At 36.1% G+C, this 14,353-nt stretch overlaps 1 protein-coding gene and 1 pseudogene across 14 annotated transcripts in view; one reads left to right on the top strand and one right to left on the bottom strand.

Annotated features, from left to right (window-relative positions):
- ARID2 (AT-rich interaction domain 2) overlaps positions 1 to 14,353 on the bottom strand; it is a 237,071-nt gene that overhangs the window by 31,127 nt on the left and 191,591 nt on the right. For all 14 annotated transcript variants that reach the window (XM_056799021.1, XM_056799014.1, XM_056799017.1 and 11 more), the window contains 4 exons: positions 12,548 to 12,629; positions 5,673 to 5,807; positions 4,917 to 5,113; positions 1,773 to 4,636 (listed from right to left, as the gene is read on the bottom strand). In XM_056799021.1, coding sequence (XP_056654999.1) covers positions 1,773 to 4,636; positions 4,917 to 5,113; positions 5,673 to 5,807; positions 12,548 to 12,629 — 3,278 coding nt within the window. The remainder of the gene's footprint in view (positions 1 to 1,772; positions 4,637 to 4,916; positions 5,114 to 5,672; positions 5,808 to 12,547; positions 12,630 to 14,353) is intronic.
- Positions 9,660 to 9,977, top strand: LOC103095598 (40S ribosomal protein S29-like; annotated as a pseudogene).

Here is a 14,353-nt window from a genome sequence, read left to right as displayed (position 1 = left end):
TTCTCATTATGAGATTTCATACTGGAGAAAAGCCTTAAGAATGTAATGAATGTAACTTTTACTGTGCAATATTCAAATTGTTCTCTAACAAGATCCTACAAGTTTATGATTCTACTATTAAAGAATACATGTTCCCCCTCCCCCATCTCTGTCACATACATAAAGACAAGTACACACACAATATATATTGATGTACTAAAGTTATTTGGAAGCTCTGAAATTTTATAATTTAAGAAAAATATAAATCCAAACTTTCTAATGGTAATTTTTCATCACTGCTGATAGGTTCTTAGGGAATATAATAATGATGCTTTTGATATTGAGTTAATAGAACTGAATATGAGATAGGGAGATAAAGACAAAAATTAAGGTTCAATGAATTACCCGATACAAGACTCTTCTTAAAATTGGTTAAATTTGTCAATTATCACAAATGATTTGGATTTCTACTATCTAACTGGAGTCATTAATAATTCTAGAAGAGAGAATACCATACAAGTGAACTTGAAAATGTTTAAAAGCAGAATCATAAATTTAGTATGCTTTCTCATTATTTTAGTAAGTTGTAAAGTTGCAAATCAGGTTAATACCTAGTGTGTATTTTAAAAATAAACAGAATATTTTAGTGCTCTTAAAGATTTAGAAATATATTTATGCGTATCTGTATATGCTATATATATTAATTAGAATCAAATTATGATCAAGTATAATGCTATCCAAGTTCAAATACTTATATAAAGCATCAAACTAAAAGGACTGGAGTTTCTGAAGTATGAATATTGTGATATGTTACTATATCTTGGGCTGTTTTTTCTATACCTACTTCGGCCTATTGTTGACAGTGACTACTGAAAACTTTTAAATAACTAATGACCCAAACCAGAATAGAGTCAGCCAGATTTGGCACTAGCAGAATAGGGATAAACCCTTAAGATAATGACAATGTGGGGTTAAACCTGAAAATTTAACGGTCACTTATTTCAACTATCTCTTTCATAACTGGAATGTGATCCCAGAATTTCCAAATGGATATCATTTCATTGGAGAATGTTTTCTTATGTTGTTATTAACAACTTTGATGGAAAACATGGAAGATATAGCAGAAACTTGAGAATGAAATGGGGAAGGGCAATAAAATAACAAAATTATTATGATAATATTGTTTAGAGCATAGTCATATCTAAATTCAAGATATCTTAAGATTGTAGTAAGTAGAAATAATATAATTTATTTGATATATAAGAATATCAAGCAAGAATTTTAGCATTTTAAAGAAAAACAAAACAATGTGATCTCTATGGGGTTCATTATACAAAGATGCTGGCAAACACGTTACTTACATAAATATACTTCAAAATGCAAAAGTTAAAATACAGAAATTATCTGTCCTAGTAGTATTTGCAAAATCTTTTAAAAATGTGAGGAAATAAAGATTTTCAAGTATCACTAGTTAGTCATTTTTCTAGAAAATTCATAAGTTAGCTTGGTCAGCATTAGGAGAAAAAATTAAAAAGATTCTTTAAATTATGTAAAATTGATTTTTTAAAACTACTTGACTAAAAATGTGACAGTAATAAGAACTGAAAAAAAAAGCACAGTAGGTTTGTTACATATTTGCACTAAAATAACTTTACAACTTTTCAGGGCTAGACAGGAGAAAACACAGATGAGCTAATAATTATATACCCCCCCCCCCAAAACACAACTGTTATAAAATTTAAAAAAAATACACCACAATTTTTAGAGTAAAAGAAACAGGAGAGTGAACATACCTGTGTGGCTATGTTCTGTACATATGTTGGTGGATGCTGCTGCTTTTGGTGAACAGCACTTTCTATTGCTACTTTAGCTACAGTGCTTGGATCCGCTCCTGCTGGTACTGCAACCATTGTTGCACTACAGCCAGCATTATTGGGGTCACTGATTGTAACAATTCTAACTCCTACTTTATTTGGAATTCCGGGGACTGTTTCCCTATCAATATCCTCTGCTGGCCTCTTTACAGTTTTGCATTCTGCTGTGCCATTAGTAGACCGAACTTCAGATGATAAGGGAGATTGGGATGCTCTAGATCCTGAGTGGGGTACTGCTATGACTGGATGCCCCTGTATAACAGAGGTTGCAGTGTGTGGTGAGACAACTACACTTGGGCGTTGCTGAGGCACGTCTGAACTCAAACTTGAAGCTAAAGGTCCATTAGATAAATCAGTGTTGGTACCACTAAGTTGCTGGGCTATCACATTTGTGGCCTCCTGTATACTGCTTACAGATGATGACCCACCCAAAGTTAATACAGGTCCATTAGAAATTCTTTCTATTTGATCACCTTTGGCAGTATCTTGCTGAGTGGCATCTAAATTCCCTTGCTCCACTGGTGATATCTCACCATTTCCTACATGATTGGAAGTTTTGTGATTTGGAATGTTTTTGCTTAAATGAGAACCATCTCCCTTATCAAAATCACAGATTCCATTAACTAGGGGTTTTTTCAAATCACTTTTGAATTCTTGTGTGTCCATTTGTTCCAAGTTCTGCTTTCCAGGAGCTCCATTCTCACCCAAATCTAATGATGGCCCATTACTGATTTGTGAGCACTGGGTGGTCTCATTCTGACTTTTCCCTGAGTTTGAAGGAGGTAGACTTGAGTCACTATACTTTCTCCCATTTAAAAGACTTCCCACCTGCATTTCATTTTCTTTTGTATCCCCATTGCTGGTGTTTGCAACTCCTTTTCGGCAGGATGGGTTTTCCATGACTTCAATTTTACGTTCATGAACATGTAAACCTGTTGCTTCCTTTGCTTCCTCCTCCTTTTGGCAAATTATTTTATCACCTTTGAATGGGGGAGCAGCAGCAGTAGCACATGATGATTGTCCAGCTGGAGGTGCTTGAGTAGCTGGAAGTGTTTGCACCTGAAGTCCAACTCCTGTTTGTGCTCCACTCATGGTAATTCCTGCTGGGGCGATGATCTGAGTTGCATTTCCCTGACTCACGGTTGCAGTAGCAAAACTAGTATTTGGCACAACTGTTATTGTAACCTGATTGCCCGAAGTCCCCTGGAAAATAGTTGCTGGGCTGTTTGAGATCAGTGGGCCTGGCAATATCTGCAAGTTGGAGATAGGTACTGTCTGTACTCCCCCTGCTGGCGGGATTGCACTTTGGACCAGCTGAACATTTTGCTGCCCAACCAATAGCTGCTGACCTTGAGACTGCCCTTGTACTCCAAAACCTTGCGTTTGGTTGTTGGTCACCTGATAGACCACCTGCGGGCTGGGGGCCCGGGCATTATTAGGGGGTGGAATCTGCGGAGCTGGGAGGATAAGCTTGCCCCCCGGAGTCGAAGGACCTCTCTTTGGAAGCAGTAACTGTTTTATCAGACTGGATTCACCAGAAGCAGGCTGGCTGACTCCTGTGTTTGTTTGTTGCGGCTGAACTTGCATCTGTACCTGTTGTGGCTGCTGAACTTGTACTTGTACCTGCGGTGGTGGAGGTGCTGGTGAATGCTGCTGCTGTTGCTGCCTTTTCACGGAGAGCATCTGACTCACCGTTGGAGGAGGACCCTGGGCCTGAGGAGTAGAAGGTGGAGATGACATAACAGACGGGACTTGGCTATTTGGTCCAGGTGACGGTGAGGAAGATGGAGTTAGGTTTGGCTGTCCAGGTAGCTGGACGGTTTGACCTGCTGGGAGGGTGGTTGGATTAGCAAGAACAATTTGGTGAATGGCTGGTGCATACGTTTGACCTTGCTGAGCCGGCTGGCTCACGATCACCACACTTTGCTGGGCCTGCTGCTGCGGCTGCTGGATCGGCGGCGGGACCACTGTGGATGGAACCTGCTGAGAAGGGAGGGGCTTGGGGGCAATGTTCTGAAAGCCCACCCGGGACGTCTGGGGGCTCGGGACTCCAGCTATTGTAACCATTTGGCCAGCTGCTACTTGGAAACTTTGTACCGAAGTAGCAGAGACAATATTGGAGGCCGAAGTTGTTACATACTGCTGGGGAGTAATGATGACGGTGTCCTGTTGCTGGCTGCTCGAAGACGACGGCTGAGATGAAGTTTGCACAGGTTGGGATGACGTGGTGAGTAATGGCTGGCCTTGGGAAACCGTGGAAGGGCATGCTGGTAGGTTCTGTACTCTGCCAAATATGTGACTCTGGGGTACGGCCTGCTGAATGACTGTCACCGGAGTGCCTGAGGAGATCTGTCCTGGTACCACTGCATGGAGCGGGGACGGCTGCTGAATCACTGGAGGATGGTGAAGTAACGTTTGAGAACTGACCACAGTCACTGGTTGTGGTCCCGACGAGTGATTCGGAACAATGGAAGCCTGCGCTGCTCCACTTCCAACAGCAATACTAACAGGAACTGCCGTTTGGGGAATAGTACTCTGAATGACTGCAGCCTTAACTACTTCACAAGAAATTGGAGCTTTATTTTGTATGACAGTCACTGTAGCATTTTGCTGCTGCTGTGTATGAACTGAAGGATTTGGTGGAATTCTAGAAACAGTCTGTGCCACAGTATGAACACCTTGGATTGGAAAAGACATTTGTGTTGCTGTTAAATTTGAAGACTGGTTGTTAGCAGGAGTACGTTGAAAATGGTTTCCTATAGTTTGTGGTCCATGAGGGAGTCCTAAAAATAGAAGAAAAGCAAATCAATCATAGAAACCAAATGAATCAAACATTAAGCTGGAAGAATTCATCCTTCCATATACCTGGGGAAAAAATCTGTGACAAGTTTCAAGCTAAACCATCTTGATGTAGCATCACTAATCTCACAATACTACGAGCTAAAGAAGCATATCTGTAACTTTGTAAAAGTCATTACAAAACTCTTTTTGTAATTAATTTGCTCCTTTTTCCTTACGCCTTATCAATTAACTTCAATTGAAAATGTAATAATAAAATTAAACCTGCTGGTGAAGGAGTTGGAGACACATCTGGAACAGACTCAACACGGACCACAGGCGTAGAAGTTGGTTGTTGCTGATAGTACATCTGAATGGGAAGTGGTATTGCCCTTCGTTTTACCCCTACTACATGTATATGTGCCTGCGCGTTGTTATTTGCATCCTCAACTCTCTTCACCGTATGATTTGGAAAGACCGTTCTGTCAAACACAAGTAGGTTTATTAGCTTTTAAAATAATTACTAATTCCCCACAAGATTTCCAAAAAAGCTCAAATTCTAACAGCAAAATACTGTTTTACATAAGTATTGGACATACAATGTACTTGACATTACTATAGTCATTTATTCAAAAACAAAACAAGTAGAAAAGGAAAGAATGGAAAAGTAGTTCCTAATTTTTCACAGACAACAACTTATCAAGAAATTATATTGAATTTTTGGCAATTCTTGCTATCATGATGTTTAAAGTATAGCATTCCTAAAAGAGTAAAATTACTTTCATAATGGAAAAGAATTCAATTAGACTCAATTGGTTACTTTTAAAAGTTTTATAATATTCAATCAAATATTATAATAAAAACCTTATCCATAAAGTTTCAAATCCACCTATCTTCAATATATAGCAAATGATTCCAGGTACCAGTGAGCTTTAGGGTGAACAAAAATTTGGGATTTTTTCCTCCCCAGAGAACAATAACAGTAATCAAAAAGTATGATGAAGACTCATAATTTATTTGAATATAGACCAGAGATCGTACCGAAGACATTTATAAAATCCAGTTGATGTCAGGATTCCACCTCGGGCTAATTTAGTACTAGTTGAAAGGTATTCAGAGTACATTTCTGATCGAGAGACTGAACAATCTGAATTCACTTCAAAATGTGCATTCAACCTAGAAATAGAAAAAAAATTAATGCTAAGCCCAAGATAATGTTTTTAAAAATTGAAAAAATTCAATGACACTGTCAAAGCATGTATTTAAAACCTTGTACCATATTTCAAATGAGTAAGCATTCTTACTTGTGACAGTACACAGTGGGTTTGAACCATGTTCATATGCAAAAGTAGATTAACCATTTATTTCCTAGGATTCAGAGTTCCAAAGGATCTTTGGGGCCATTTAACCAAAACCCTTGTTTTATGAATAGGAAAATTAAGGAACAAAGAGGTACAGTGGCTTATTCATTTAATTTTATAATACAAGTAAAATCGTTTATCAAGAATAAAGGGCAGCTTTATACTGCAAATCTATTTTCATGTGGCAGAACAGGCTCATGGCACTTTGTTAATCTTGTTACAATGACATTCATATAACTAATGGTCTTGGTGTTCATGTGATAATCACTCTCTATTCCTGATTGCATATTATCCCATATCAGGTTGGGAAAAAGAAAGGAACTGAGCTCATTGAGCTCTTTTGTCTCTTTATTATTTCATTAGCAAGTAGGAATTCTACTTATTTCTCTATCCCAATCATAACCCAACACTGTTAAATTTACCCAAGTTTCTTAACTACACATTAAAGTAGAATATTTCAATTGTCTTCAGTAAGAGTAAATGGGATACAGTTTACTCTACAGGGTTTAAAACTAAGCTTGGAAATTCACTTCACAGAAGGAAAAGGAGCTCTTCAATTCAGTATCAACTCTGGTTCCTGAAGACTGTAAAAATGTCCATCAAAACAAAATTCCACAATAAACAACTGGCTGTCCTATGGAGTTGAAATGGTGGGACCTTACTTGAAAATGGAGAGATTTTATGAAATAAAAGCCTCTGGGGAAGACGGAGAGATCAACTATCAAAGATCAAATATAACATGGGACTTGGGACCAACTTTATGCAGATTAGAGCCCAACTGACATCTATTATTTGAATTTGTGGACTGAACTGAATAAAAACCATTGTGCAATAAAATAGCTATAATCATTCTTTAGAACTGCTCATATAATGGGTGCTCAATAAAAGAAAGGATACTCTGTGCCAGAGGGATTCTAATATGGCTATGTCTAACTAGACAAAGAATTTTGCATGGTGGTACAAGGTTACTACAGTTTTCCTAATCCCTTCCTTTGAGTGGCTTTTAAAAACATTTCTGAATGCACATTCTAATAGTATAATATTCCAACTTCGAACATGCAAAACACATTAAATTAACAACCACAAAATGAGGGAGGCAATGTTTTCTCATAGGTGAATGTCCCTTAAGCCTTTTGTCTCTTCTGTCCATCTGAGTCATTTCCCCCCAATACTCTTTGTTACTGAGAAGGATGAGGAGCCTAGAGTGATGGAATATAGCAAAAAGATTAACAGAAGCCTTTGACTTAAGATACAAATGTTAAAGAGTATAGTTAAATATGTTTTTGGTAGAAGAGGTTTACAATTCATAATAGAAAAAACTAGGAGACTGAAGGTAAGGGGAAAATGGCAAGATAATTTGAGATGAAAAAAAAAATAATAGGTGCTTAAACGTGGAAACAGTTCTTTAGGATTTTGGGGGCAAGTTTTTAAATATAGTTTTCAAAAATTTGTACTTTCATGGTAGATATTAAGTTAGACATTTTATCTGTGCCTCATGGAGTCTTTTAGCTTCTCTCTTGGTAGCCTTATTGAGTCAACCTACTGAGTAGGGTGTGAGTGCCCATTCCCTGATATAATATCTATGTAGGGCCTCTAATTTTTACAGATTTGGTTCATTACAAACATGAAAGCAAGTTGCTAAAAGGGGTCCAGCCTACAGCTCAACAGTGAGGAGGAGAGGAAACCTGTAACAGCTTTAGAGAAAATTTTATCTTTGGCAAAAACTTTGTTAATGTTTTTTTTTTTGGGGGGTCAACTGTAATATTAGAGGATTATGAAGCTAGAATATTAGAAAGTGAAGAATGATGTTAACTTGAGACTAGTAGCCAGATCTAAATGAAATTCTCTATGGAATCTAGATCCATGCATGGCATGCTTTATGAAAGTATGTAGAAAGAATAAAAGTTTGTCCTAAGCATAATCAGACAAAATCATCTAGAACTTGTAATTATGGTTATCTCACATGAATTACTTTGGGATAAGCAAACAAGCTACAAATAGAATGATACAGAAAAGTTTTAACAGAAATAAATGTAATTTTCCAGCCAGCTAGATAAAGTCTTAGAAGGTAGACCCACAGAACTTAAGTTAAAAGGTCTAAAGAGCTTTAATATTGCCTCTTGTCTTTCAACATAGCTAAAGCTTATGCTCTATAGCAGTGATGGCAAACTTATGGCATGGGTGCTAAATGCTCTATCCCCCCCCCCCCCCCCCCCCAGTTCATTAATAGAAAGGAGAGGGCCTTGGGTGGAACTGCTCCCCTCCCCTTCTCCACCACACCGGACATCATTTTTTCACATCTCCAGACCCTCTGCCCAGCAGCCTACTGGGAATGGGCTAAGGGGGAGGGTGAGGGCACATCCAGTACTTGTTCTGAGGGGTGGGGCCTGGCACTAGCTATCACTGGTCTATAGAATGGGGAACAAGACATTGCCAAGCCCATGTGAATTGTACTAAACTAATAATACATTAAAACTTGCTTGAAGGCAGCTAGGTGGCAAAGTGGATAGAAGTGCCAGGGCTAGAGTTAGGAGGACCTAGTTAGGATTCAAATCTGGCCTCAGATACTTCCTGGCTGTATGACCCTAAACAAAATCACTTAAACCCATGGAAAGTAAGAGATTATAAATCACTAGTGTGCTATTCAAATACAGTATCAATGCAGCCATCATCATTATTATTATCACCATCATTATTTTATTTATGACTTATGACAAGAAATAAAGGGAAATTAAGTAACCCTTTAAAGAATTTAGAATTTGGAAGTGGGTAGATGACAAAGTTGAACTGGCACACTTTGATCAATGAGCTGGTCTAATGGAATGGGTTCTTAAGTATGTTGTTATCCCAGCCAAAAGGGTTAATAAGTCTTAATAAATGCATTCAAATTGTGCACAAGTTCCCCATTTGTTAACAAGTCTTTCTAGTGGTTGATATACAGCTAACCAGGAAGAGTTGGAATTTTTTAGACCCACAACATGTGACTTTCAATCTCATTGACCTAAGAAGCAAGACATTTATGTCATAAAAGTAAGAATGTAGCCATTAATCAAAATGAAATTTGGGTTTATTCTCAGGTACATATGGAAAGGGGCTTGTCAAGGCTAACCATGTATAACAGATTACAAACAAAATAAGATAACTTATAGTTGTCCCTTTAAAGTAGGGAAGGCTGTCTTAGGCCTTTCTAGAAAATACAATTGGCTCAGAAATCTATTTTTCTCTCTCATTACCTTTTCTAAATGTGACGCTGTGATATGGGAACCACTAGTTGGAACCCCCAATCAAGATTTTTGTTATTGTTCATTTTTCAATTGCATCCAATTCTTTGTAATCCATTTGGGTTTTTTCTTAACAGACACTGATGTGATTTGCCATTTCCTTCTCCAGCTCATTTTACAGATGAGGAAACTGAGGCAAATAGGGTTAAGTGACTCACCCAAGGTCACAGCTAAATAAGTATCTGAGGCCAGGTCTTACACTTCAGACACAGCACTCTATTTTCTGAGTCACCTAGCTGCCTTATATACTTTGTTTAGTTCTAATAAATAAATATGAAGGGTCATCTCCAGGAATATTCAGGGGCTCCATACCAAAGTGATCAATGTGCATACCCTGGCCTATAAGACAAGAGGTGGTCACTTTACCCGTGGGTAGAATAAAGTCCATGAAATTCCTGAATCATGCCTCAACCAGATTCTTCATTACTCGTGTCACGGATCACCAGCAGCTCTATGGAGCTAACCCTTGCAAATCTGGCGAGGGGTCTCAGTCATACCTCATCTGTTCCAACTAGCACAGTCTAATCCACAAGTACAGCCTGAATGTGTGCTACCAGCACTTCAGGCAATATATGAAAAGAAATTGGCTTCACCAAGTTGGACTAAATTACTTCTACAAAACTTGGTTTCAATGATTACTCTGACCATTAGTGGCCATGTGGTGGGATTCTGGACAATTATCTGAAAGACTCACCTAAAGATTGATTCTGTCGGACATAAGATGCTAATTTGTGCATATAATTAAATAAAAGTCACCCTCAGTTATAACTTTTTTAAAAATGGTATTGGGAAATATTTTTAAAATAAATAAAAATATAATGAAATACAGATAGTATTACATTTAAAATTAAGTCAATATGTAGCCTGAGGGGCTTCCTGTGTATGGCTTTTTGGCCTTCATTTCTATTTGAGTTTGACACCAGCGACATATACAGGATTAAAGTCAAGAAGTTTAGAGATTCAAGGAGAAAGAGGAAGTCAGATCCACAGAAGATGTCAAGCAGAGGAACCTCGTTTGTTATTTTTGGCTGCATCTTATACAGAGAAGGTACTTAGTAAATATTTGTTGAATTAATGTGTGAAGTGACAGGATAAAAAAGCATCATCATCATTATCATAATAGCTAGCAAGTTCACTTATGAAGCATTTTGAAATTGGCAGAGTACATTACAAAAGTTATCTCATTTCATATGAAAACTTGTCATATGCTTTGATAGGGAATATAGCACTAGAATAGATACAATACAGATAACAGTTCTTTCTGGGTCTCCCTTCCTTGAAAGGGAAAAGCTTAATGTGCTATACTGGTGAGAGTAATGGATTTGGATCCAGGACACTTGGTTTCAAATACTACCTTACTAGAAGTGTGATCGTGGGCAAGTCACTTAATAAGCCTTCTATTTCTCATCTGCAAAATGGGGATTTTAATACTTGCATATCTCCTTCACATATCTGTGAGACCCAAAATAATGTTAAAAAAGTACTATGTAAATTTTAAAATGTTACACAAATATCAGTTATTGCTATAATTATGAATTTGCTGATCCAAAACAAAAAATATTGAAGCACTTTTGGCTGATATAGGTCAGAAAGGAATTATATTTTTATTTTGTCATTCAGCCTTCCCTAAAAAGCCAGTAAATATGTATGCTCTAGAATAGAAGAAAAATGGATAATTCCTGGTAGAGGTGGGAAGATTGACATGGATCCTAACAAGACACAGTAGGCTATGTGATAGGGAACACATGAAAAAGGACAAAAAACCTGTTAATGATGAAGAATGTAGTTTATATATGTTAGCAATTTTAAAAGACAACCCTTCCATCTTTGGAGAAAGATGTTATTGTGGTGAGTGTGAGCTAGAAATGATCACGAGAGAAAAAGAAATGACAAGATGGTGGCAGGGATAATCAAGAAAAGTAAATTAAAAAGAAAGGCAATGGATAGCAAAAACAAATTTGGAAGACACAAGATCACAGAGAACAAACTTTATGCAAATAAAAGCACAAAACATTTACATATAAAGATTATTTCCCAAAGCTGGCAGTTTAACATACTATCATATATTTAGAGCTGGCAGGCAAATGCTGTACCTAAAAAGAGCAAAATAAGATAAAGCTCCTTTTCTACAAAGTTATGTAGTGCAAAGCACTGTTAATCTTAGTACATCTGACTTTAATGAGATAAATTAACTGTACAGGTTTTTAGTCAATTATTTATCTGACCAAGATCATTCTTTAACTCACATTAAAAATAGTGGCCTATAGGATATAAAACAGACTAAAAGCTGAAAAATTAAGAAAGTTTTAAATCAATTCTATTGAGATTGAATAACATGTTTACATTATGTCATACTATTTAAGGTTGAAATTTTGTGTCATGTATCAATTATCTTCATTAAAATAAGTAATAAATCTTTGCTTCCACTCATTTTCATGAAAATGCTATTTTTAGATTATTAAGTACAAAATTTTATATGGATTGTCCACTATTGTGTTTTTAAATCCTTAACAGAAGAATAAGTAATACTATTAGAAATTGTACAACATATTTCTAATATGTAGTTTTGTTAGCTTCTTTCACTATATGACTCATAAGGAGAAAAAGTAGAAAAATTCAGAGCAATGAATGCCAATACTTTTACTGAAGAAATAAAATTTTGCAAAACTATTTCCATTTATTTTTCTTTTAAAAAAGATTTACAGAATCATAGATTTGGAACTAGAAGGGATTTTAGTGGTCACTGAGTCTAACCTGCTTAGTTTACATATGAGGAAACTGAGGCCCAGGAAGGATTAGTGTTTTGCCTCATTTCATTCTACACAATAAGTGGTACAGTCAGGATATGAACTCAGGATTCCTAACCCTAAACCCAGACCTCTTTTAACTATACTCTTTTATATCCACTGGAAAATCATCTATCTGCCCAGAAAAACCAACTCTATAATTTAGTGAATTCTATTTCTCTACAGACTCAAATGAAATATTTTAGTAGAAAATTAAATCTCAAAAGGAACAAAATTGTTCAAGTATAATCTTGTAGGAAAAAAATATTCCAGTTGGTTCCAGTCAAAAAGCTTAATAGTGAAAATTCTGGTCAATATTCCATCAGATTAACTTTAGCACAATAGTGACATGGTATTAGATAACCTTTCTTCCCCCAAATTTTTCTCTCTTCTAATGAAGATATAACTTAAGATGAAATAATCTGGATGGCAGATTATTACATTTCCTCTTTCTAAGGAAAATGGTTGAAGAGAGCCACACCACTTACCACTGACATGCAAACTTCTCACTATCTATTTCCACTATTCCTGGTGGTGGAGCAACATGCTGTGCTACAACTGCTCTGGAGGCTACAGAAAAAGAAACAATACATTAGCTATATAATTAAGATTTTCTACCTAAATTAAATCACCATATGCCAGTTCACAAAATAACGCACTAACTGAACAAAGTAAAAATAAGAATCTTTTCACTTTCAATTTATTAAAAAGCTCCATATACACATGAGGACATACATTTAATGAAAAAACCACCCTAAGTATCTTTTAAAACCTGATTCAAGAAATAAACACGTATTTCTTATTACATTATAGAATTAAACTCCAGAGAACAAAATTTTTTAAATGGATTGCATTCTAAATATAAGGTCAAATTATAATTTAGTTAAAAAAATTTATCTTCACCTTCAACAGACCCATATCAGCACTGAACAAAGAAGGTTTCTAGGTAAAAAGATAAATCTAGCCAAAATATGAATATAATTTTTATCTTGAAAGAGATTTGAGATTTATGAAATTCAGTACCCTTCTTAAGTAAAGGAAAAAAAAAACTGCCTTACCATTCTGTAACTGTTCTTAGTTTATAAACAAAATTATGATTTATACATAAATCTGCCAGTAGGATTTTAATTAAGCTTCTTAAAAGGTACCTGTTCAAAGCTAGACAATCTCCAAATTTCAGAATTCAAGGAAAGGCCCTCAAAGAATTGTTCTGACTCCCAAGCTTTCAATAGACTTGAATTGGAATCATTCTCCTACTGGGAATTTCAACTTTTCTCTCACTCCTCTATAATAATGGTATTATCAAAGGGAAAAGAATCTCTATGTCCAAAAACAATACAGAAATCATCTTTCTTTTAAAAAAATGCCTTTACTTTCTGTCTTAGAATCAGTACTAAGTATCAATTCTAAGGAAGAAGAACAGTAAGAGCTAGGCAATTGGGTTTAGGTGACTTGCCCAGGATCGCACAGGTAGGAAGTGTCTGAGGACACATTTAAAACCAGATTCTTCCAATTCGAGGTCTGGTGCTCTATCCACTGTGGATCCTAGCCACCCCTGCTGAAATGTTATTCTCCAAACTGAATTACTTATTTCATATGCCAAATCTGTTTGTATGTGTACTGTCAATATCTGAAATTTAACTAATCATAATTAATAATTTCAGAAAGGATTTAAGATTTCATTTAGATGGGCAATTACTTTTAGGATTATAGATAGCATCTCCTCCATAACTTATTGTGTTGGTTATTTAATAACTCACTGTAGAAAGCAAAGTTTTTGTTTTTTAAAAAACCACCTGTTTCCCAATGCTACAATGATGAACCTCTGGAAATTAAGCTAGTCTGGTTCTCAGATAAAAATCAATACATCTGCCATTGGCCTTCCTTTCCAAATTGACAATCTGGCAGTGCCCGCATTAACCAGTGTTGCCTCTGAACAATGATAAAGCAAGAGTATGATTTTTGTGAATTAAGATACTAGAATATTAAAAATTGAATAGAATGGATTAAAATGCTCATAGTTCAAAGGGGAAAACAAAATTAGAATCCCTAGGAGAATAAAACAGAATATAGCCTCTATGAGAAACAAATTTAAACTACAAAGAATTAAAAAAAAAAAAACTCAGACAAATTGGATCTACAAGTACTCTAAAAAATAAGCGATGAACTTCACTTTCTGGAAAATTTACTTTTTCAAGTTCTCATTAGTACTATTTTTATTTCCTCAGGTGATATATAATGCCTTCGGCAAGACTCAAGCTCTTTATATTTCAATTTCTCAGTTCTGCAACATG

This window comes from Monodelphis domestica, chromosome 5, assembly GCF_027887165.1.
Source record: "Monodelphis domestica isolate mMonDom1 chromosome 5, mMonDom1.pri, whole genome shotgun sequence".
NCBI classification, from domain to species: Eukaryota; Metazoa; Chordata; class Mammalia; order Didelphimorphia; family Didelphidae; genus Monodelphis; species Monodelphis domestica.
The sequence above is the reverse complement of the archived record's forward strand: the minus strand, read 5'-3'. Positions and strand labels throughout refer to the sequence as shown.